This window comes from Vidua macroura, chromosome 20, assembly GCF_024509145.1.
Source record: "Vidua macroura isolate BioBank_ID:100142 chromosome 20, ASM2450914v1, whole genome shotgun sequence".
Lineage (NCBI taxonomy): Eukaryota > Metazoa > Chordata > Aves > Passeriformes > Viduidae > Vidua > Vidua macroura.
This window is the reverse complement of record NC_071590.1, coordinates 6,466,211-6,489,675: the sequence shown is the minus strand read 5'-3', so window position 1 is coordinate 6,489,675 and position 23,465 is coordinate 6,466,211. Positions and strand designations below refer to the sequence as shown.

Here is a 23,465-nt window from a genome sequence, read left to right as displayed (position 1 = left end):
CAGAGACCCATGTTTATGCAGATGTGCAACACACATTCCTGAGAACCACAAAGGGATGGACTCCTTCACTGTTCTTTGGTGTCTCTGTTTCTGATTAAACTGATGTCTCAGATAATGCAGAAAGTTTTGAAAATGCAGAGAGCAGAACTGTGTAGTTCTCAGGAGGGAGTTGAAACTGCCTTGGAGGTGAGATATTGCTTGTAATCCAAAGGGAGCTAAGTTGCAGGCCAATAATTTATTTATTTATTAACATCAATGTCACTACTGCTTCTTTTACATTTAAAAAAAATCTTGATTTAAGGTGGTTTTGATCCAACAGGAATGCCAGTTTTTAAACTCTTGGAAAACAATGTTCTGAATTGAGAATGTCCTGAATTTGAGTGCAAGCTGATGCAGGTGGACATGGGATATCCTTCTGAAATGATGACTGTATTTTCCAGGCAGCCTGGAACACTTTTGCCATCATAATGACAGCTCATCATTCCCTGTGGATATTAAGTGATGCTAAATCTATTTTGGGACAAAAAAAAGATTCACCAAAGCATTAAAGGCTCCTTGGGGCGCAGGCAGAGCAGCCAGAGGAGATGACCTCACACAATCCCCTTCATCTGGTGCCTTTTCCCCTCGTTTTCAGCAGGAGCAGGGCAGGCAGGGGAAAGGGAAGCAGCTCAGACATCAGCTGCAATATCATCTGCCCACGTGCTCAGCTCGCTGCCAGGGCCAGCCTCACTGCCTGGCTCCTCTCCTTCCCTCTGCAAACTGCTCAGCCCCTTCCTTTGAGCACAATCTGGAATTTCTACAGCTCATCCAATATTCTTTTTTTGGGTTCATGATCTAGTTGTTGAAACTCTTTCCTTAAACTTTTCTTAGGGGGCTTGTGCCATCACAGTCGGTGTAAAGTGCTCTTTGTTCCCTTACAAAGAAGGGTTTGAAAAGTTCAGTCTCATGTGTGTCACTAATAGTTTTATTAGAATTTATTTATAACTTTTCACTGCCCCAAAATAACTGCCTGCCTTAGGCCAACAAAGTCAGTTTGAAACAGAGGAGAGAGGAAAAAGAAGAAAAAACCAAGTGGAAGTACAAATTTGTGCCTCAATTGTAAACTCTTCACTTATAAATCATCAATTAAAAACTGCTCCACTTGTTTGAATGTCCAAAGCATTCAATGAGCTCACAGAACTGAACTCCACTTAGGAACTTGGAGTTTGCTGCAGCATTGCTATGTTTGCTTTAAAGGAGGGTCACACCCAGAAGGACAATAAGAATTTGTTACTCCCAGGTATCACCCAACACTTGCAGGCTGCTGACTTGGCTTTTTTTCCCTAAGCAACCTGTGGATAATCCATGGGACAAACCTATGGCAAATGCAATTGTACTAATACAAAATGTTGCTCACAGCAACATACCCCCTTTTTTAGGTACAGATGATACTGATATGCCAGATATTACACTGATATAAACGTCTTTATCCTACTATAAACTGTCCATAAAAAGGGATTTTACTGTTACAGTAACAGTAAAGAGGAGTAGGGTTAGTTATTTGTTGGGGTATCACTCATGTGCAAACTATTTTATTAAAAAAATCCAAATTTAAGCAAATATGTTCCATATGCGAGCCTCTCTCCAGTGCTTTTCAGGAAAATTTTAGTCACTTGACCTTTATTCTTCTGGCTTTGGAAGCTTGAATATACTCATAAAACCTAGATATTACCTTTGCTGCAGTCTCCACATAACAGAAAAGTTCATGGCTTTGAAAGCAAATTAGGAATTCCATGATAGCTTTATTCAAGCTTTATGAAAAGGAAAAGCTCCATGCTGCCTTAAAAGAAACAATTTCATTTGGCTGTTTTGGAGGGAGGTATTTCCTTTTTAAACTGTTTTTCACAGTACCAATGATTTGCTTTTGGGTGTGGTTTGTTTTAATGTAAAGCTACATTGGTGAAAGTTGTCAATTAAAGAGAAAAGGACAGGAGGAGTCAGTGAAGTTCAGTTGTTTCCTATAAAGCAGTCTGATATAGCAGATAAATTTGGTATTTGGATTTGTGTAAAGTGATGTGTGTTGGCACAGTTAAGAATGATGTCTTTCAGGTAGCCTTCCTTAGATTTCAGATTTAACCTACTAAAGAAAATAAAGCAACTGAAACTTTCTGTTTTAGTGCTGGCATTCCTAAACAGATAATTCCTATATTTAGAGAAGAATTTTGCAATCATTGGGGGCACAGGGGAGGCTTGGGACCCTGTCAGTACAACATTAATGGGGTGGATGAACTCTGCTTTCAGACTCCCCGTCTCATACCTGTGATTCTTCTCACTTTTTGAGCCAAGACAAATATCTTATTTCTTCTGGACTTGACTTTGAAACTGAGCAAACATCTTAGTGACTGCATCCTTGGAGCTGGTATGAAAAATAAACAGGGACCACAACAGTCTTAGGGTCCAGCCTGACAGCTGAGACTTTGTACTGACTTAAATCCACAGGGAGCTCGTTCCCAAAAATGTTTTTCTCCAAATTTAACTTCCAGATACCACTGACCACAAACCATACCAGCCGAGGCCATCTTGCTGAATTGCTTTGTAATTGTTATGGAGCAAGTATTACATGAGAAAAGAGGCATAAGAGCATTTAAAATAAATTTTTACTGCTTTTTTTGTAGCTGTTTTTCTCTCAGAGTCATAACCACTTGTGTTTCCCAGCTCTGAAAAACCTCCCTGTTGCCTGCACTCATTTTCCCCCTTGCTGTCAAGGATGTGAAGTATTTAACAGGACAAAAATTAAAGGTCAGTCTAAAAATCCTCAGAAATCAAGATGTCCCTAAAGATAAAGCCCAACATGAAACATCCTCTTGGCCCAGAACATGCCCTGGAAGGCTTTGAGTGCACACCCTGTTCTGGCCAGGTGTTGTGGGGACAAGGGCCAGGTACAAGCAGCTGCTGAGGTCCTGGTGACACTGGAGGAATCCTGTGGGACAGTGGAGGGAATTGGGAACAACTGGGAATCTCAGCCATGTTTTCATGGGGACTGTGAAGCTCCTGATGCTGTGATGTGGAGAGAGCTTTGCTGTCAAACTCTAATCTCTCATCAATGATTCTTTCACAAGGGTGGCCTGGGTTATTTTTTTTTAAGGCTCTCTTTTTAAGGTTGTTTGTTTTTTTTGGTGGTTTTTTTTGGTGTTTTTGTTTTGTTTTGTTTTGGGGTTTTTTTTTTGGTTTTTGTTTTTTTTTTTTTTTGGTTGGTTGGTTTTTTTCTTATTTGCTGTGGCACACTGAGCCCTGCAGCTCAAGGAGGTCTCAGGGAAATGTTGGCTGGGATTTGGCCTTGCTTTCCCCTGGAAGCTGTGTCATTCTGCAGAGAAGAGACATAGGATGTGGCAGGGCTACAGATACAGAATTGTTTGTACATTTTGTCACAAACATCTCTTGCTGCCAATGAGGAAAAAAAAAAAAAAAAAAAAAAAAACCAAAACTTTGGATGATAAATCTGTCTAGCAATTTATATTGTGCTCATTTCCATGGCAGCTCTGGGGCTGTGTTTGCTCAGCAAGCTGCCCTGCACTGGGAGCTCCTGGCCTTATCCAAAGACAAAGCAGGATGGAAAGATACCCCTTGATGGGAATCACAGAGAAACCTTCCAGTTCTGTCTGGAAGGCCTCTGTGAGCATTGTTGTAGGAACTCCCTTCCATTTGTGTAAGAAGGAGGAAAAATCTGTCCTTTAACTGGCCTTGCAGGTTTGGTGTCTGCTGAAGGATGGTGAAAAGTGTGGGCTGGAGCTACAGCTCCACAGCAGTGCCCCTGGCAGCTCTGCTGGGATGTGCACTGCTGCCTGGAGCTGCTGAAACTCTTGGCCTGGGAGACATGAAATCCTGCAGTTTTGTGGGAACGCTGCAAAAATGAACTTAAATACTGCCCAATGTCTTTGCTTGTCTTGTTTAAACCAATATGAGTTAGAGAACTGTCCAGTTGATAAAACATTTGTGCTCCATGGATCTGCAGCCCGGGAAGAGGAGCTCTCAGCCTGCCCTCTGCATCAGCACTGCCCATGTTGTGCTTTAGGGCATGGCTGTGCCTTTCCTGCCCTTTCCCAATCAGAGACATGCTCAGCTTTGCTTTGCAAGTGTTCTTTTGTAGATTCCAAAGTCTATTCAGCCTTTGTCCTGCCATGGAGAAAAGCAAGGGCATTACAGAAGGGCAGACAGCTCTAATTTGTCCATTTAGTTGCTATTTTGGGCTGTAGGACAGGACCCTGCTCAGCAGAGGAGTCCCAGGTTAAACTCTGTCCCTCTGTGTGGAGGGGAGCCCTGGATGTGCTGCCTTCCCCTGGTGTGTGAGCAGCCTGGTGTGTCCCTCCTCAGGATTCCTGTACATCCTTCTCCTCCAGACTGCAAACAGTTTAGTGCTGATCTGGCCTTATATAGTAATTTCCTATTATTAGAAACATTTCCTTGGGATCTTGCTCAGGGAGTAGCAGAGGGAAATCCTGTTTCCTTCATCTAACTTGCAGGCAAAGCACCAGTGCTCACTCTTTCCTTATCTCGTGTGGATGGAACAAGAAGTTTTTGTTGTGATCTGCTTTCCACCCTTAAGCCCTTTCTAACACTGAGCCTCTTTTCAGAAATGCAGGAAAAGAAATTTGAAGGAATAGGAACTGTTAGTCAGCAGTGTGAGCTGTAAAGTTTTGTCTGCAGCCTGTACATTCCCCGTTCTTTTGCATCGTGTTTTCCTCGCTCAGATTGAGTCCTTCCTTTGGAAAACCAACTCTCTGTTCAGTGCTGGTTCGTGTGAAAAGCAGTGTGCTAGGATATTTCACCTGAGAGTGCCAGGGATGGGCAGACAGCCAATGGCTGTGTTAAAAAGAGGAACAACTTTAAATTAAGGAAGCAGAAGTTTTTGTTCTGTGTGCAACAAGAACGTGTTTTTAAAGGCGAGACTCACTGGAAGCACGGAGATATGCACAGGCTTTGAACACTTAATTTTTCCTGTGAAAACATTTTTTCCCCTTAAAAGGAAGATGTAGGTCCTTGCCACTAGGAGTGACTGTTTGGAAAGTCAGTGTGCAGGAATGCACATCAGCTGAACTGAGTCAGGCTGTTTGTGTTACCAGCTCCCTCCAAAGCCGTCCCTGCCACAGCCGCTGCAGGGGAGCTGCTGCAAATGATTGTGTCAGAGCAGGGCCAGAGCAATGACAGGGAATTAACTGCTGGGTTTAAACTTTGTTGTTGGAGTCAGTGCAACAATTGCTGTTGGGATTGGAGTGTGTTTGTAAAATCAGGGAAACCCTGACAGGGCCGTGAGCGGGAGCAGCCACGGGCATGAGACAAACTGGCATCACATTAAGGGCATCTGGTAATTATAAAGTGGGACTTTGTTCTGATGGCCACTGTCAAAGCCAGCCAGCCATTTCTGTTTCACTGCTTCAGCAGAAAGCAACAACAGGAAAATTTATCTTAATTTGTTAGATTAACCCAGTTTCTGTTTTCGCTCACGTCATAGACCCAGAATTATTGTGTGTGTGCGGGAGCCATAACTAAATACAAGCCTGTCATATGTGCTTTTTAATCCATCACCAGGGGCATCAAAACAGGGAACAGCATTGGCAGAGAAAGTGCAGCAATCCAAGGAGACGTGTGCATCTCCATTTTTTGCAATATTACTGGGGTTTTTTTTGGTATTTATTTGTGAAAAACTGAGCTTGGGAAGAAAAGAATTTTGTTGTTCTCACTGACAAAGCTTTCTTGAAACAAACAAAACCAGTATTGACAGTTTTAGGCATTACAAAGCATAAATTAGAATCCAAAATAATAATCTAAATATTCTTTGTCTTCTGGTTTTTGAACCCTTTTGGCCACACCTCACTATTTTTAAGGTTTGGTCTGTAACCCTGCAAACACCTTCACACAGAATTGGGGAATTCAGTCAACTTGTGATGTCATGAAGTTTGCAGTAAAGTGAAGGAACTTTCATCATCTTGAGGCACCTTTTGAGTGAGTATAATGAGCTTTTGGTTTAACCTTTCTAGGTGTGCAGTTTCATAACTGAGCAGGAATGTTGTGTCTCCAGGGGCCAATGTCTTGTGTTCAAACCTCTGTTCATGACTACTTGTTTGGAGCACTCTTGAGAGGGGAAGAGGAGATGCTTTAATCCAAAAACTGGGTAGAAAAGAGACAATTCTTAGCAGAACTAATAATATAGGGAGGAGGTTTTATTAAACCTATTACAATATTTAGCACTGGCTCTTTGGCAGGGCGTTGATTTATCCTTATCCTGCAGTCAGATGTTCACCCTCTGTTGGACACAGGGTGTTTTTCCTAAGCAGTGGGACAAATGTCCCTCAGAACCTTCAGCTTCTGCTATAGGGTGTTTTAGGAATGTGAGGCATTTTAATCAGTTTTAGATCAGGATAATCTGGACAGCAGGACACATGTGACAGGTTAAAGACATTTCTATTTTTTGATTAAGATGTTCCTCTGACCTGCAAGAGGAAGGGCTCTCAAATTCCTGGCCTGTTTAGGGTGGTTTCTTTCCCATGGTATTTTTGCCAAGTGCTTTCTAATTATGGAATGTGTCTTATTCTGTAGTTCTTTTGCAAGGCAGTAATAACAAATACTACAAAAATCCAGAAAGAATTCACTCACTGATAGATGAACTTGACACCTTTTGGAATAACATAGACGTGATCCAATTTGATTTTTGAACAGCATAAACCCAAGGCAGCATCTCATACCTCCAGATTTATATTTGCAGTGGAATCTGCACTGCAGAGGGGAACACTGATGGTGTTTTCAGGGGGCCAAACTTTATTTTTTCAGCAGAGCCACTGCTTGTGGGTGTAGCCTAGCGAGTCACGCTGGGCTCTGCGAGCCTGTCGGAGCAGGGCTGACAGGAAAGGTTTCCAGTCCCCTTGCTTTGAATGTGAAATTGTATGCAGGGAATCAGCTGCTTATCTGCAACGAGCAGAGCAATCCCAGCGCTCTAATCCAGGGTTTAAATGAGTCACTTCTAACTGGTGAGGCCTGGAAAACTTGATTCATCCCTCGGCCTGTAGTTGCCTGTTGGAGTGAGCCAGACCTTGCCAGCCATCCTCAGCAGAAATCACAGACAAGGGCTGGGCTCTGCTGCTGGAAAGGAAGAGTCTGGTTTTATCACCTTCATAATCCAGGATCAAGATCTTATAAAGTAAAATTATCTCTGCTTTCCAACTTTTTTTTTTTCCCCCTCCTAATTTAGGCTAACCCACATGCAGGACTGTTTTCCTCGCCAGCAGAAGTTGGTCAGTAGTTTGGCTGCAGAAAAAAAGCATTTTGAGTAAAGGTCTTTCCAGTAGACAAATAAATAAAAGGGTTCTCCTGCATGAAAAAACCAAGGGAAATATGTAAAAAATGTACTTCTAAGTGCTGAGCTGTTGTATATTCTTTTCTTATGTGGCATTTTCAGTGATGAGATGGGATCTGAGAAGTGTTAGAAGGTGTAAGCTAGGGAAAGGGTTAAGTTGTTTAGGTGAAGATAACTCTGCTAATACTTAGAATTGTAACAGGAGTTTAACTGAAACTGTTTGGTGACAATTAGACTGGTTTGAAGAGGGCTGGTGGAGCACTGACATTCTCCTCCTGAAGAATTAGAGCTGCCAGGCCACAGCTTTAATTATGCTTGGAAAACTCCTGGCTCAGGGCTCACTGTTGTGATTCACTAATGGCTGATGTGGCTCAGTTTGGGAAATGGAGTTTATATCGTGTCTGATCTCACCTGTGCACAGGACAGGGGCTTGGAGTAGTGTCCACTTCCTTCAGTGCCAGCCCAAAGCCAAACCCTCCTCCGAGCCACATCCTGAAGCTGCTGCCGTTAAAAATCCACCCAGCTGGGATAAGAAGTGAATGAAAATCCTGCCAGAGTTGTGCAAGAACCACAAATCATGTTCAAAATGGAGTCTGAGAGGGCAGAGGAGCTGTGGCACTGCAGTGCTCCCAGCAGCCGAGCTCCATCCCAAATCCTTGGCACATTCTGCCTGTGACATCCACGGCAGCTGGGATCTCTGGGATCTCTGCCTTGGGCAGAGCTAATTAGAGGGGAGTGCTGCACCCAACCACTGACAACATCTGCTACGTGTGTTTGCTTTTAAATAGCCTCCTCTCTGGGGAGGTTGAAGCTTTTTAGCTTTTTGCTCTAAATCTTTTTACTTCAGAGCTTGGCTTTACCCTTCCTGTAGCAGAATTTGTGAAGGATGCATTTTGATAAGAAGGGAAAAAACAAAGCAAACAAAAAACCCTTTTAAGCAGAGCTGAGTGCAGATAGTGCCAGTCATGAAACATCAGCAGCTGAGCTTGGGAATTATTCCATGGCTCTGCATGTTCAATGATTAGAGAATCTGCTTGACAGCTCACAATATGAATTGCCTGAAACACCTGAGGGGTGGCATCCTCTCCAACAGATTTATATCTTTATTTGCACTACCTATAGCTCCTTTTGGTATGGATGCCCAGCTTAGTCCATCGAGGAACAAAATGATTAATAAAATCATAGAATAATTTTAGATTGGAAAGAACTTGTGGAGATTTCTGGTCCAGCCTCACTTCTGGGCAGGATCAATTTAGATCAAGTCACTCAGACATTGTCTGGTTGAGTTTTAAATATCTCCAGGGATAGAGTTTCACAACTTTTTGGGACCCCTGTTCCAGTATTTCACAGCACTCACTGGGAAAAAAATTTCCCAATAACTCATCGGAATTTCCCTTCTTCCAGCTAATGTCCACTGTCTCTTGTTCTTTCACTTTCCTCTAATGCTAGTGAAGGCTGTGCAGTATTTTTGTCCGAATGCCCTTATCTCAGGCAGGTGGGTGGGAAATGAGGTGGGGTTTTCACACTCTTGGTGTAGCTGTGATCATAAATAACTCTGTGTGAGAACACTGATGAGCTCAGAGACAGCAAAATGTGCAACTTCTGTTTGCAAGGGCTGGGGACTGAGGGCAGCAGTGCCTTCACTGTGTCCTCTAGAAGGCTCTTCCTTGGCAGGGCAGGTTGTTTTGTAATAAAGACCTCAGAACTTCCAGGTAAAGTGGGTATTTTGATGCTGGATGGCTCCAAAGGAATCTGGAATAAAATACTGCTGAGCCAGGTTGGACAGGGCTTGGTGGAATTGGAAATAAGTGAAATTTAAGGTCCCTTCCAATCCAAACCCTTCTGTGATTCTAAATCCTTGTGAAGGTAAACTGCATCCAACCCTGGATCCTTATGGCCCTGTGATTTCCTGAGGGGGTGATTCCAAGTGGAATGTCAATGCCAGGGCTGGGGTTGTGTGTTTGCTGTGTTTGGGGTGAGCTGGGAGCGGGTTTGGGGAGCCCTGTCCACGCTGCTGTTCCAGGACAGTAACTCACTGTCCCAGAGCTCGTCTCTTCCTGTCTGATGCCTGTGGTTTGTGTGCTGGGCTCGGCCCCAGGTTTTCCAGTGCCTGGGATTACTTTTCTTTCCGTTTTTCCCTGTCATTGGGCAGCGGGAACTCCGCAGCAGAGCGCAGCTGATTTCCCTGGGACTGCCTCTGCTGGGCTGCTCCTGGCTGGGAGGGGAGTTCTCCTTGCAAAACGCCCTCTCCACATGCTCCAGTAGGAGCTGGTGGGAGGGAGGGAGTTCTGACTGCGCTGAAAATGCCATGAAAAAAAAAAAAATTAAAAAAATAAAGCAACTGACAGAAGAGAGAACTTGTCCTCAGACTGCTGCTTTTTGCAGCGGCGTAAGCGAAGGCTGTGCGAGGGCTGCGGGAGCTGGCGGGAGGCAGAGATGAAGTTCCGAGGCGGGGTAAGGTTTGTTTCACTCCTTTGGTGGCTTTGCAGCTCTCAGATGCGTGTCTGGTCTCAGAAGAGGAGAGGAGAAACATTTTCAGGGTTTCAGCAGGAAAGTGAAATGCTTTGAGAAGGATCTCTTCATTGGAAAGTTGTGTGGAAAAGGGTGAAATTAGCTGAAAACTCAGGGAATACCTGTTTGGAGGAGGAAGCCAAGGTGGGAGTTGAGAAAGTGGGAAGAGAAGGGAGAGCTGTGCTCAGATTTAGGAGGGAAGAAAGGGTGGAGCTTTCACTTGGGCACAGGGATGTGAAGGGACCGTCCTGGAGCTGGGCTTTGCTCCTCTCCTGCCCAGGGCTTCTGTCCCATTCCTGCCATCCTAGGGAATGGCAGGAAGTACCTGCTTAAGGATTCATTGCCCCTCAGTTCCTCCAGGCTGTTTGAGTTTAGGAAAACTTAGTCCATGCTTTAGCAGCAGCCAGAACACCTGGCCCTGCATCCTACATGGGAGAACCCCGGGCTTGGGAAAAGGAGTTTGTGGCACAAGATTGAGAGGACTGGGATTGTTACCTGGAAAAAGAGATGAGGATAAGAGGAGGAAAAAAAAATAACAGTGCCACAGAGAACACAGAGCTCCTTTTTCTGTGTTGTGTAGCACGGGAAGAGGGACACTGAGTTAAGCTAAAAGTTGCCAAAGAGATGCAAAGATTATTTTCATACAATGAATAATTGGGCCATGGAATTCACTGACTCTGGAAGATGTTGAGGTCAAGAATGAGGGAGTGTTATAGAAAAAGTGTGTGAGCTTTTGCCTGGAAAAGAATGCTCAAGGCTTTAATTGGTAAAGTGACCAAATTTAGGAAGAGTTGAAAACGTCATTTCTGTAGATTGGGGCAATTCTCTGTTAAAGAAGAGTTACCATGGGGCTGGTGTGTCCCATACCTGCTCACTCCAGAGATCCTTGCTTGTTTTCCCAAATATTCTGGTGCTGACCACTGAGAAAATGATGAAGGGAAGGGCAGAGCTTTTGGAGAACCTCCCGAGTCCTTCTCTGTGGAAGTGGAGGTGACGGGGCTCCACAGAGGTGGTGGCTGGGGGTGCCCTTCGCGCGGCCCCGGAATGCTCTGGAGTTCTCTTTGGAAAGTTTGAGTCTCTGAGAGACCTCGTGGTGTGAGAGGGCTCCGTGGGGGTGTGGAATGCAGTGGGGACGGGCTGCCAGCGGGCTTGGCACTGGGACACCGGGCAGTGCGCAGGGAATGGGGCACAGGGAGTGCCCCAAAGCTGCAGGGGGCACGGGCAGAGCCTGGCTCTGCATGGTGGAGCTTCTGCCACCCTTCACCTGCCCAGCTGCTCTGGAAATCAGCTCCAAAACTCACTTGAAGGGGCAGCAAGCTGATGTTTTGCCTTTTTTTTTTTTTTTTTAATGCCTTTTTGAAATCTGTTTGTCCTCTGAAGCTGCTGTGGGATGCCCAGGCCTGTGGGCACAGGTCTCCTGAGCAAACTGCCACCAGCAACAACTTTGAACCAGCAGCAGCTTGTGCCATCTGTTCAGGAGCAAAAATGTCAGCTCCCTAAATATAGAAATTCTGTGTATTTACTTTTCCAGCCCTGGTGATCTTTCTGGTTTGCCTAGTTCATTTTTCTTAGTGCTCTTTTATATTTAGCCTGTTGATTGAAATATCATTACCCCTCTTCATGGTAAACATTTTTCCCGTCCTTCAAATCAGTTCTTACAACTGCCTTTTCCTTTTCACTGCTAATTGCTTATTTCCTTACTCATCCCCCCACAAAGTAAAGTCTGGAAGGTATAATTATGTTATAAATATTGAAAAATAATATTACCTACTTATTATTTCAATTTGTCCCTACCCAAAATGTGGAAAACCTCAAAGTAATTACTTTACAAGGATTAGTCAAGGATGTAGCATTTCTTTTTCTTTAATATAAATTTTTTAACAGTGTATTCTGAAGTTCCATCCTTCCATCTGGTTAGGATGGGAAGTATCAGAGGGACAACCAAGTTCTGAGTTCCCTGACTCCAGACATTCCATTGCTGGTGATGTATTGGTCTAAAAGAAGCAAGAATAAAAAGTAATTCTGAGAAGTGGTCCTTGAGTGGCAGCTGCAAATTAAAGTTGATCCCTCGAATTCTGCTGGTCTGGGTCACCAGAGCTGTTACCTGGTTTTGGTCCCAATCCACCTGACAACTCTGCTTTTCCCAAGTTGTCTTTTGGGAAATCACCTCATTGGCCTTACATAATTAAAAGCAAAATAGAAAACATCTCCTTTTGTTATTTTTTTTTAACTAAACAAGCCAAATACGTGTCTTATCAGTTATTAGCTGAGGTGGCTTCAGAAAGGGCAGACAAATCCACGTGGTTGCTTGCAGGGGATTTTTATGGGAGACACAGAGGTGCCTCTCAGGGAACCTTCTTTCCAACCCAGCTGTTGACTAACACAGGGAGTTGTGTCCAAAATGAGCAGCTGATTTGCAGTGTGGCAGGAGGGAGGAGGATCCTGAGTGGCTGCACTTCAGTCTGTCAGGGATTTGCTGGCAGAATCCCTGATTCTGCTCCAGCTCTGCCATCCTCGTTATTTCTTTCTCCAGGCAAAGGGAAAGAGGAGCTTTCCCATTCTGCACCTTGGGAATTGAGGCTGTGGATACAAGAGTTGATTTTTGTCTGCTCTGCTGTCTGGCCCACGTTGTGTCCAAGCCCTTTCCCAGGCTGTAGAATGAAGTAGAAATCAAAGGAATTTTTTTTCTTTCCTGCAGCTTTGGCATGACAGTAAAGAATGTCCAACTATCCATGAGACAAATGTTTTTTAGCTGCCACCTCCCCATGAGAAGTTTGTTCCTGGTTCAGGCTTGCATTGTCTTCCAGAATCTAATCTGAATTTCCCTTCCCACTCACATTTGGTTCTGGCCTGTTCTTCCGTTCCCGGCTTTGTGACTATTTCTGGAGCCTGCAGATCAATCATCTTGCACTTGATACCAAGATAAAGGTGCCTGCCTCTTCCCAGATGGAGCCACTTCCTGGGGTTCTCCCAGTGAGTCTCCTGAGTGGATGCAACCCAATCTGTAAAAATACATTGCCAGGAGAAACTATTACAAGATATATTTTTAGGTGTTGAAGCACAAATTCTGTTTGTGTTGTGACTTTCCTTTCTGAATCAGTTCTGCAGTTTCCCTGCTCCATGCAAGGCCATTCACTTTGAGAATTCCAGGTGTTTTCTCATGGAAAGGAGTGGGAAGTTGCTGGTGCTGCCTGCTCCCTCAGTGTGTCTGGAATTGAGTTTTAAACCATTCCAGTATCCCTCTGGGAAAATCAAGCCTGGGAATGAGTCTGCTCCACATTGGGTATTCCATGGCCATGGAGCAGCTGCTGGACAAAGCCAGGGGGAGTTTCTTGCTCTGCTCACATCAGCCCCAAACCCCTGTGCTCATGGCAGAGCTGCCCTCCCATCTTCCAGCACAAATTCCCCCAAAGTGCTCAGCCTGGCTGACTCGAATCCTTTGGATTTTGCTGCGCAGAGCAAAAGGTCCTGTTTTTCATTTCTGAGGTGTATTAGCTCTCCATGTCCTAAGCAGAGGAAAAACTTTATCATGCTTTGGCATTAAGCAGAGTTTAAAGGAAAAATATGTGTTTACACCTTCACAATCCCATGTCAGCGATTTCCCAGTTCAGTTTAGGAAACTCCTTGGTACAGTCTTGAGTGGTTTTGTACTCCCAGGAGCTTGGAGGTATTTGCTGGTCTTGTTGACTCTTGTATGAGCACAAAGCTGGAACTCCAGCCAATGTAAACCTGGCTCTGCAAGCTGCATTCAGCAACCAATTTACACCAGCGGAAAGTCTTTCCCAAAATTCAATCCCGGGGCAGAAAAAGCCTTGTGGAAGCAGTGCTGTGGTGGTGATTGCACTGGCCTGGTCCCCACCATTCCAGAGGGACTTTTTACCTTCCTGGCCTTGTGCCACTGTTGTGCTTGAGGCTCTGGAGAAGACATTAAAAGCAAAGAGTGGGTTAAAACAATGTGGGAACAAATCCCTGGAAACTGCACCGTGGGGTGGCTTTGGGAAATTTGGCAGAAGTCAGCTTGGGCGCTCTGGAGGGGAGTGGCCCTCAGGACAGTGGGTTCAGCATGGGATGAAAGGGGAGATTGAGAGGAGGCACAGGCACTCCTGAGCCCACAGGCACCAAGATCACATGCAGATTGCTCAGATTTCTGCCATTCCCTTTTTTCAGCCTGTGCTGGGTGTGGCATTAGGTGTCTCCATCCTACAAAGGTCAGGATCCTCAGCTGCATCCTCCTTTTGGTCCTATAGGGGACCTATAATGTGGAGCTGCCCTAAATAACTGATTCAATGTGCTCCTTTCCTCCTTTCCCTGCCTCTGACACTCTCCCAATCTCACAGGGAGAAAACCCAGAGAAAATCACCAGATTCTTTTTTTCCTGGTCTTTGCTTTGCTGATGGAGTTGCACTGGTTTGGTTTGGGGGTGTTCCCTGGTGCCAGGGAAGCAGCAAAGCTTGGAGGAGGGATTTGATGCTGAGCTTTAGGCTAACCCGACCTGCCTCTTAGGTGGAAGTTTCCCAAGCATTTCCAGGCAGCAGGAACTGGCCCTGCTGCTGAATCCTGGCTCCTCCCTGACCCTGCTGTGGTTCCCCATTACCCTATCCCTGGCCATCGTCATTACACGTGGGACCAGTGTGGGAAAATGAGCTGGATTAAAACAACAAAAGAATCTGAGTTCGTTTTAATCCCTGTCAGATTTCCAGCCTGGTTTATTGCACAAGTCCTGGGCAAACCAAAGGGTGCAGCTGCACAGGGGTCCTGTCCTCCCTCAGTGTCACAGCAGCTCCTCTTCCACTGCGCTCTCCTGGCAGCTTCCAGAAGAGCTGATTTCCACAAGGAAGGGTCTGATCAGAGCTCACAGCCTGTGTTCTCCCAGTTATCTGGAATATACTTCCTGCCACAGGGCTGTCAGAGTGGTCCAAGCTGATCTCTTGCCTGGAGCAGAGGGTGTTGTAAATGTATATCAGTCAGAGGTGGTTTGGCACAAAGAAATTCATCCCCTGCAAAGACAGCGAGAGAATCAGTGTTGTCCATAGACAAACTGCTTTAATGGTTAAGTAGCTCCACTGTACCACATTTAACCCCCCAGACTGGGTTTTCTAGCATTAATTTACAACCACCAGATCTGGTGCCTGCCTGCTAACAGAAACTCACCAACACTTTGGTTATTTTAATTTATTCAGTGCCTTGCTGTCACATTCATCATTCAGTAGGAACATATGATCATCACTGTGATTATTTTTTCTCAAGCAGTGTCTTCTCTCCCCACTTCCTTCCTTCTGCGTGACTGTTCTGTTTCCATTTTGCAAAAAGGATTTATTTTCACCTCCTTTTGTGGCCCATGTGTTGATGTCAGTGGCAGTGAAACAGTTAACACTGACATTTGAAGCTGGTGGTAGACTTGGACATATGCAATAAAGCAAAATGCTGGCATGGAGCAGTGCCTATTGCTCAGCTCTGGCTTATATTTGCACTCAGCTTGGGCTTGGGAGGGTACAAGACTGAGTGAAGTTTATATTCAGGAGGCTCTGACTGCATCACATCCCCTGGGCACATTTAATTATCACCAAAAAGCCATTTGCAGTCGTTGGTTTGGCTTTTGTTTCAAGCTGACTGCAGATTTGAGGTGGTTATTTTGTTCTCACGGCGAGGGGTTGGAGTTGAATGAGGAGACAAAAACTGGAGGAAACCGAAAGTTCTTGGCCTTAAATGCCTGTCCCAGAGGCAGGAGTGGAATTTTCTGCGTTGTGAGGGGGATGGATTGACTCTTCCCTCTCCTGGATGTGCACAGCTGGGATCACTTTGTCCTGGCCTCAGGGAGGGGCTGATGAAAGAGCTGCTGGAGTGACGTTTTCTGTGAAAGGCTTCAGGATTATATAAACTGGGATTAACTGTGCGAGGGTGGAAGTTTCTCCTCAGTCCTTGTTGAGGCAGCTGAGTTTTAGGACTGTAGTTGTAAATTTACCCACTTAAAAAGGAGTTATTTTCCTTTGGTTTTGCCTTTGTTCTCATCACCTTGGCCAAAACTTGCTCTGGGGTTGCACTGCTCTGATAGAAGGATTCCAGTTTCTAAGCAGAGTTTATTTGTATGTGATTTATCTCTATTTTCCTTTCCTTATCTCATCACCTTCCTTCTCCAAGGGTTATCCCTTTTCTCCTCACCTTGGCAAAGAGGGTAGAAGACAACAGAGCATTTTGCTGAAGCTGTGAAGGACTTGGCCTGGGAAATTTTGGCCATTTTAGAACGATTACTTCATGAGAGTATCTGCAGAATTCCTCCCAGGCTGTGTCTTTCCAAGCTTAGCACTCAGGCCTTCCAGACCATGAGACTAATTGGAAAAAAGAAAACAGGAAATGAAATGATGTTTCTTTGTGGTGTTTGAGCCATTAGAGTGGGTCTGGATTTGAGATTTCCAGACTGAACTGATTTTCCTATCTGAAAACTGCTGGGTTCAGGCAATCATTTCTGCACAGGCTTACAGGGAGGAAGCGAATCAGAAGTGGCAGAAATAGGCAAAACTTCATTTACTAATCATTTACCAAATTAAAAAAAAAAAATTACCAAGAAACTGGTGAATCAAAACAACTGCAGACTGAGTGGATTTGCACCTGGTTTGACCCAAATTGATACTTCAGTGACTCTTGCTTTTATTACTGTTTAACACAACTTCAGATAAATTTTCTTCCTGACCAAGGCTGGGTTTATTTTTCTCCCTGCACATCACCAGTCCTGTGGTTTGACCACTTTTACATCTTGGGAAGGTGCAGAGAGCAACTCTGTGAGTCAGTAAATATCATCATCATTGTGCAGGGTCTGGCGTTCCCAGGTTGTGATGGATGTCTGGGATTGCTGTTGGTGCATGAGCCTGCTTTAGGAACAGACCCCTCTGGTGTTTGTGCAACATCCCAAAAGATCTCTGAGTGCTTTAGGGAAATGGTCGAGGAGAAAGGTGCTGCTGTGAGCAGTTTGCAGAGTAAGAAGGGTTGAAGAAGATAAGGAAATGCACCTCTGCAGGTGTGAGGCAGAGGGTTTCACACGTGGTTTCTCCTGTCTCTGGTTTCTGTGGTGCCTCTCATCTTCTCCATCTCTGTCCCTTGCGTAGAGATTTCCCCAGCAGGCAGCCACTGAGTCACCCCTGGGTGCAGATTTCCCCTCCCTGCTTTACAGTGAAGTCAGGAGTCAGCAGATGAGTGCTTTCCACAGATGGTTGTGTCTCACCCACATCACGTTGAAAATGCAACCTTTAAAGGAGGGTCAGGGGTAGGAGTCTCTCGATGCACATCAGTGTCATGGTCTAAATTCAGTGGTGTGGGTGCAGAAATGCCCATTTCTCATTTCTTCTCAATTTTCTCCGAATTTTCCCATTGGGTGCCTTGCTAAAGCTTTTAAATTGGTCAGCAATGTGAAGCTGTTTGCTTCTGAGATGAATCATCATTAGTCATAAAAGATTCCTTACCTCGAAACAGCTTCCCGTTGTGAAATCAGAGAGAGGAGAGAACACATTTCAGTCTCCCTCCTGCTAACGGATGCCTGGGAAAGGAAATCCAAGTTTTATTCTCTTTAGCAAGTATTTGTTTCCTCGGTTGATCTGAAGTTATTGGAAATTAAGCAGTAATTTTTCCCTAATGCTGACTTGTCTTCCCTCAAAGCAATTAGAGCAGACAACCGATGAAGTGCTGTAATCACCGTTTTCAGCAGCAACAGTGGGATTATTTTAATATCCCACTTGAATATCTCATTTTAATATGGTTATCCAAGGGTAACTGTGGTTCTTGTGGACTCGGGGAAGTGCCTGCAAAGCCACAGCCATCCCAATTTCCCTGTGCTTTTGGCTGCAGGGATTGGGAGCCAACGGCATCCGGCTGACCATGGAGAGCGCTCTGACGGCCCGGGACCGCGTCGGGGTGCAGGACTTTGTCCTGCTGGAAAACTTCACCAGCGAAGCTGCATTCATTGAAAACCTGAGGAAACGCTTCAAGGAGAACCTGATCTACGTGAGTAGCACAGGGACAGTCACCAGGGTGTCCCTCCGTGACCTGGAGTGTGCTTGCTGCACGGGACAAGCCCGGCTTGGCTCTGCAGTGGGGTTTGGAGGTGCTGGTGGCAGCTCACGCAGGCCATGGGGGCTTGTGCCAGGACCAGTCTGGGGTGCTGCCATTTGTTGGGTGTAGGGACTCGCTGCAGTGCCCCTCTTGAGATCTGGTGGCACTGACAGCACTGAAAATCCAACTCCCACCACATTCTTCCAGCTCCTGAATTCAGTCACTTCCACCAACCCCAGACTTGAACTCCTAAGTCCCCATCCTAAATGTTTATCAGAAATAACCCAGAATTGTGGCTTGTTGGAAACCCTAAAACAATTTGAGGTGCTTTTTACTCAGTGAGGATAACATGGCTGGCACAACTCCAGCAGTGTCACTTTCCCAGAGCTGAAATTTCTCTTCCTCAGCACCCTTGACCTGTTTGGAAACGCTCAGCAGGATCCCCAGCACACCAGGATGGGTGTCCAGCCTCCAGAGACACCTGAGCTGTGCCTGCAGACCTCCTGTAAGCTCCCTGCTCTTTGTTCTGTTTTCCAGACCTACATTGGCTCTGTGCTGGTGTCTGTGAATCCCTACAAGGAACTGGAAATCTACACGAAGCAGAACATGGAGCGGTACCGCGGCGTCAGCTTCTATGAAGTTTCTCCTCACCTGTGAGTGGGTGCCAGGGCAGGTTTTGTCACTCCCACACAGCTGGGACACGTGAAAAGAGGCAAACAGGACTTTGCCCTGTCCCAGCTGCAGCCCTGGAAGTCCTAGGGACAGAGAGGATCCTCTGAGGGTGTGGTGTGAGGCTCTTTCTATTCCTGTTCCTCTCTCCAAAGAGGATGGATGAGTTGCCTTTGCAAGAGCAGTATTTGGAAAGGGAGTTGGTTCCTTCCTGGCTGCAGGAACAGAGTTGCTTACCCAGCCCTGGCAGGACAGGAGTTCATTGTTCCAGGGTTATTTGGGGTCTCTGTGTCTGGGGCTAAGTAGGGGAAAGAGTTTCTGCTGTGTGGGGGTTTCTTTCCTACCTCTGCTGTTACTGCCTGACCAATATTTATCTGGTATTTCCCTTGTTGCTAAGATACCACCAGCCTGTTGGAACAAGGAATGTATTTATTTACATGGTCTGGCTTGGTGAGCATTCCCAATTTCCCATTAAAAAAAAAAAAAAAAAAAAAAAAAAAAGTTTGAGGTTTAAAGTTATTTTTGAAAGCGTTTGAATTTTTTTGTCAGACTGAAAGAAAAAGATGACTGAGAGCTGAGGCCATATGGCTTCAGAATGGTTTTTCTTCAGGACTAAAGGCCAAATTCTGAGCACCTCTTGGAGGACTTTTTATGTTGTGTTGTGTTTTGTTGTTGTTTTTTGGTTTTTTTTAAGATATCTTGGAAGAGTAAATGATATTATTTTTGAGCAAACTATTTGGGTTGTTTCTTATTGCTGGCACATAGCCCAGGAGAGTAAACAAACCAGAATGTGCTGCAAGCACAGAGAGGGGGAGAAACACCATTACTTGGGAAAGTCACAGCACTTCAAGTTGGATTTCTTAGGACAAAAATATGATTTTTACAATGTGAACACAGATGGGGGAGAATTAAACTTAAAAAACCCTGCATTCAAACCTTCTCAGTTCCCTTTGCCTGTGGTCAGGGAAGGACTTCTGTACCCTTAGATGTGAATTTTGGGACTCTGGAAAATCCTTGGGAGTGTGGCTCTGTTTTAAATGTGCAGTAGGTACAGGATGATGACAATGCTCATGGATAGCAAAGCACTGAGCAGATGTGCTTTAATTCCACTTAAATCACACTGTAGCTGATTATTTCTTAGGCTTTCTTTCCTTTTAACAAGTCCCTTCAGAAGCTGTAAAAATGTGCAGCTCATAAGTGAACCCTGGAGAGCTGTGATCCTGCTGCTCCCACTGGAAGAACAGAATTTTTTGCTGTTCCATTGCATTATTTGATTATTTTATTGCATTATTTGATTATATATGCATTTAAAAATCCTCTGAGGAGCATCAAAATGCTCCATCTGCAGTATGGTGCTCTGGGTTTCTCCTTTTCCAGTAACTCATCTTTTTTCCTCTTCTAAACTGAGTCTAGAAAGCCAAAACTCTTTAAGATCTCTATTCCAGTGTCAGATAGTTCAACTGGGTTTTCTGGGAAGTGCAGCACACTCAGAGGAGGAAAGTTATCCCTATGGGCTTGGAACCCAGCATATTCCCAGGGATCTGTCACATCCTGTCCTGTTTATGGCCTGCAAATGAGACCATAAACATCTTTATTTCCAGTGACTCTGTCTGTGCCTGACTGAGCTCTAGAGGCCATAAACCATCCCATAAAGACACAGGGGCCACTTCTTCAAATCCAAATTAAATCTGCATTTATTCAGCTGTTTTCCAAAAGACTCCAGAGGCAGAATCTGGATGGGAAGAGAGGGACATGATGTATTTTGTGGGGTGAGTTGTGTTGCCAAGGGAGCTCATTGGTGTTGCCTTAGCACCAAGTATTAATAGACTGGAGAAGGCCAGGGCTGTTATTTTGGTGTGATTACTTCTAATTAATAGCACAGCAGGAGAGTTTACAAAAAATAACAAAGGAAAAAAAAAGAAAATTTAAAAAGCCAAGCTACTAATATGTTGTCAGGTGTGTGAAAAAGCCAGGATACCTGCTTGCTCACCACGTGTGAGAGCTGAAAGTGGTGTTGGGGAGGTTGTCTTTCCCTGTGCCCCTGAGCAGTTGTCACCATTGTCACTCATCCCCTGCTGCTGCCTGGTGTTGTAGGAGTGTGCCTGGGTGTGAGATCCTGTCTGCTCACAGCACAGAAATGAAAGAAAAAGCAGCAAAGGAGGAAGCAGAAGGGCAGGGCCAGACTCTGTGCAGAGAGAGGAAGTGCCTGGGGTTTGGGGCAGGGGGGACCTGCAGGATGCTCCTTAATCTGTGGCTTTTCCAGCTCTTCCCACCATCCAAGAGAAGCTCTGGAGCCACCCAGACAGCAAAATTCTGTTGTGACCTTCTGAATGTGTCATCACTTAGAAGATAAGGAAGAAAAAATACCAGTGGAGAACGAGGTGTTTCCTGAGTGTAAAACTTTTCTGTCCCACGGGACCAGTGTTGAGAGATCATTTATATTTAGAAAAGCCAGTTGATCTGCACAATTTAGTCGACTTATACCTTTTTTTTTGTCAGGAAAAAAAAGTCAAAAGAACAGTCTCAAAGAATTTGCCAGTTTGTGTCATGCCCCTGCAGAAGCCTGGCTCGGTGGCTGGGGTGTGACCAGAGGGGTCAGTGCCGTCCTGTATTGTCACCGGTGTGCAGGAGCTGTGATCTCACCCAGCCCATGGCCTGGGGCTGTTTTGGGGGATGTCTCTGCCGGGATTTCTCAGGCAGACACGCTGATCCGAGCTGTCCCCTCCCAGCTACGCCATCGCAGACAACTCGTACCGCTCGCTGCGCACCGAGAGGAAGGACCAGTGCATCCTCATCTCCGGCGAGAGCGGCGCCGGCAAAACCGAGGCCACCAAGAAGATCCTGCAGTACTACGCTGTCACCTGCCCCGCCAGCCAGCAGGTCGAGACCGTCAAGGACCGGCTGCTGCAGTCCAACCCCGTCCTGGAGGTACCTCCCACGGAATGCTGGCCCTGGGAATGCTCCAGATTCCCGGTGGGGGCGCTGGGGACAGCGGGACCCCATGGAGCGGTGACAGAGTGTCCTGGGAATGCTGTGTGGGCACATCACCAGGGAATCCTGCTCTGATTCCCGGCCAGAGCACTCCTGGCCCTTCCCAGCCCTCCAGGAGCAGATGTGGCATGGATGGGGTTTGGGGACAGAGGGGATTTGGCATGGGAAGAGCTCTGGGTCACTGCAGGACTCTGCAAAGGGGCACATCCCAGTGGGCAGCTCAGACAGGCTGGGTTCGTTTTCTGGTGCTGTGGTGTCCTCTAGTGTCCAACCCTGGCTGCGTGCAGTGCCCTGAGATATCCCTGTGCCCTGTGTGCCTGTGTCCTCATATCCCTGTGACCCTGTGCCCTGTATGCCTGTGTCCTCATATCCCTATGTCCCTGTGCCCTGTATGCCTGTGTCCTCATATCCCTATGTCCCTGTGTCCTCATATCCCTGTGGCCCTGTGCCCTGTATCTCTATGCCCCTGTGCCCTGTGTCCCTATGTCCTTGTGTCCCTGTGCCCTGTATCCCTGTGCCCTGTATCCCTGTGCCCTGTGTCCCAGGAAAGGTGAGCTCCCAGCAGCAGGAAGCCCTGCAGCCCCTCTGGCTGTGACAAACGGCTGTGGTGGCAGAGGAGGCTTGGGGAAGGCTGTCAGACGTGACATATGTTCCCAGCAGTGGACTGGCATTAAAATCAGCTTGCAGGGGGGATGGGAGTGTTTTCAGAGGATGTTCCATCTGCACTGCTTGCACAGGGTGTTAAGATCAGCCTTAGAATTCAGGGAGCAATCTGTTTCCTTCTGGGTTTCCAGGAAGGAAATTCCTGGGCTGTAAATAAATAACTGGCAGCTTCACCCAAGTGTTTATAAATAATCTGACTTGGTACTCACTTAATTTTCTCTGATCGTTTTCATTTCAGGCCTTTGGAAATGCAAAAACCCTTCGGAATGACAACTCCAGTCGGTTTGGGAAGTACATGGATGTGCAGTTTGATTACAGGGTAACTTGGAATCTGGTTTATGTGTCAGGACTGGTCCCAGTTATAGGAGCTCTCTGTGTTCTTGCATTGTTGTGTGTGTGCAGTGAGTGCTTTGCATTTCCTTGGTGACAGCATAAGCAGAGCCTGTGGTGGCAAAGTTTGGGTCCAGAGGATCTTCTGGCACTCATTCTCCTTTCATTCCTCCCTTACTTCTCTGTACAAGGAGACACTGAGATCAAACCCTTTTATTTCTGGGGTATTTTATTTCTAGTGCTCTGTGCCAATGGATACTCCCCAGGTAAATCCACATAAACCAGCTGAGACATCTGAAGGTAATTCCTGTCCTGTGTAACTTTGCACAGAGTTTGTGTCCACTGATCCAACTCCACCAGCAAGGTGGGCACAGTGCAGGGGCTGAGGAGCTCAGCACTGCCATCCTCCAGGCCTGTAGGTCTCCTTTAATCCCTCTACACTCAGTTTTGGTGCTTTCCCTTTGTGGTGAATTCCTAGAAGGAATTTTTGCACTCAAATCACCACCGTGCTGAAATAGAGCTTGTGGCACAAAACAACAGATCATTTTCTGTGTTTTTGTGGGCTTTTGCTTCAGATCTTGTCTTTTAACAGACAATCAAGAAGCAGAAACATTTTCCCTCTGTGTTGATGAACTCTTTCCACGTGTCTGGTTTGGTTTAGGGCGCTCCTGTCGGGGGCCACATCTTGAACTACCTCCTGGAGAAATCCCGAGTTGTGCACCAGAACCACGGCGAGAGGAACTTCCACATCTTCTACCAGCTGCTGGAAGGAGGGGAGGAGGACCTGCTCAGGAGGCTGGGCCTTGAGAAGAACCCACAGCAGTATCACTATTTAGTAAAGGTGAATATTAACTAGAATTCTTAAAATGTTATATTACAGGCTTGGAATATCTCCAGCTGACTTTGTGATTTCCTTCCCTCACTTCAGAAGTAA

The 23,465-nt window shown here is 45.8% G+C and overlaps 1 protein-coding gene across 5 annotated transcripts in view; it reads left to right on the top strand.

The window, feature by feature from the left end:
* Nucleotides 1–23,465, top strand: part of MYO1C (myosin IC) — a 51,158-nt gene that overhangs the window by 15,318 nt on the left and 12,375 nt on the right. For 4 of the 5 annotated variants that reach the window (XM_053995452.1, XM_053995450.1, XM_053995449.1 and 1 more), the window contains exons 2-6: nt 17,675–17,830; nt 18,416–18,531; nt 21,277–21,475; nt 22,440–22,520; nt 23,193–23,372. In XM_053995452.1, coding sequence (XP_053851427.1) covers nt 17,675–17,830; nt 18,416–18,531; nt 21,277–21,475; nt 22,440–22,520; nt 23,193–23,372 — 732 coding nt within the window. Of the gene's footprint in view, nt 1–9,636; nt 9,782–17,674; nt 17,831–18,415; nt 18,532–21,276; nt 21,476–22,439; nt 22,521–23,192; nt 23,373–23,465 lie in introns of those variants that run through there. The other variant, XM_053995453.1, reaches the window with a different exon arrangement.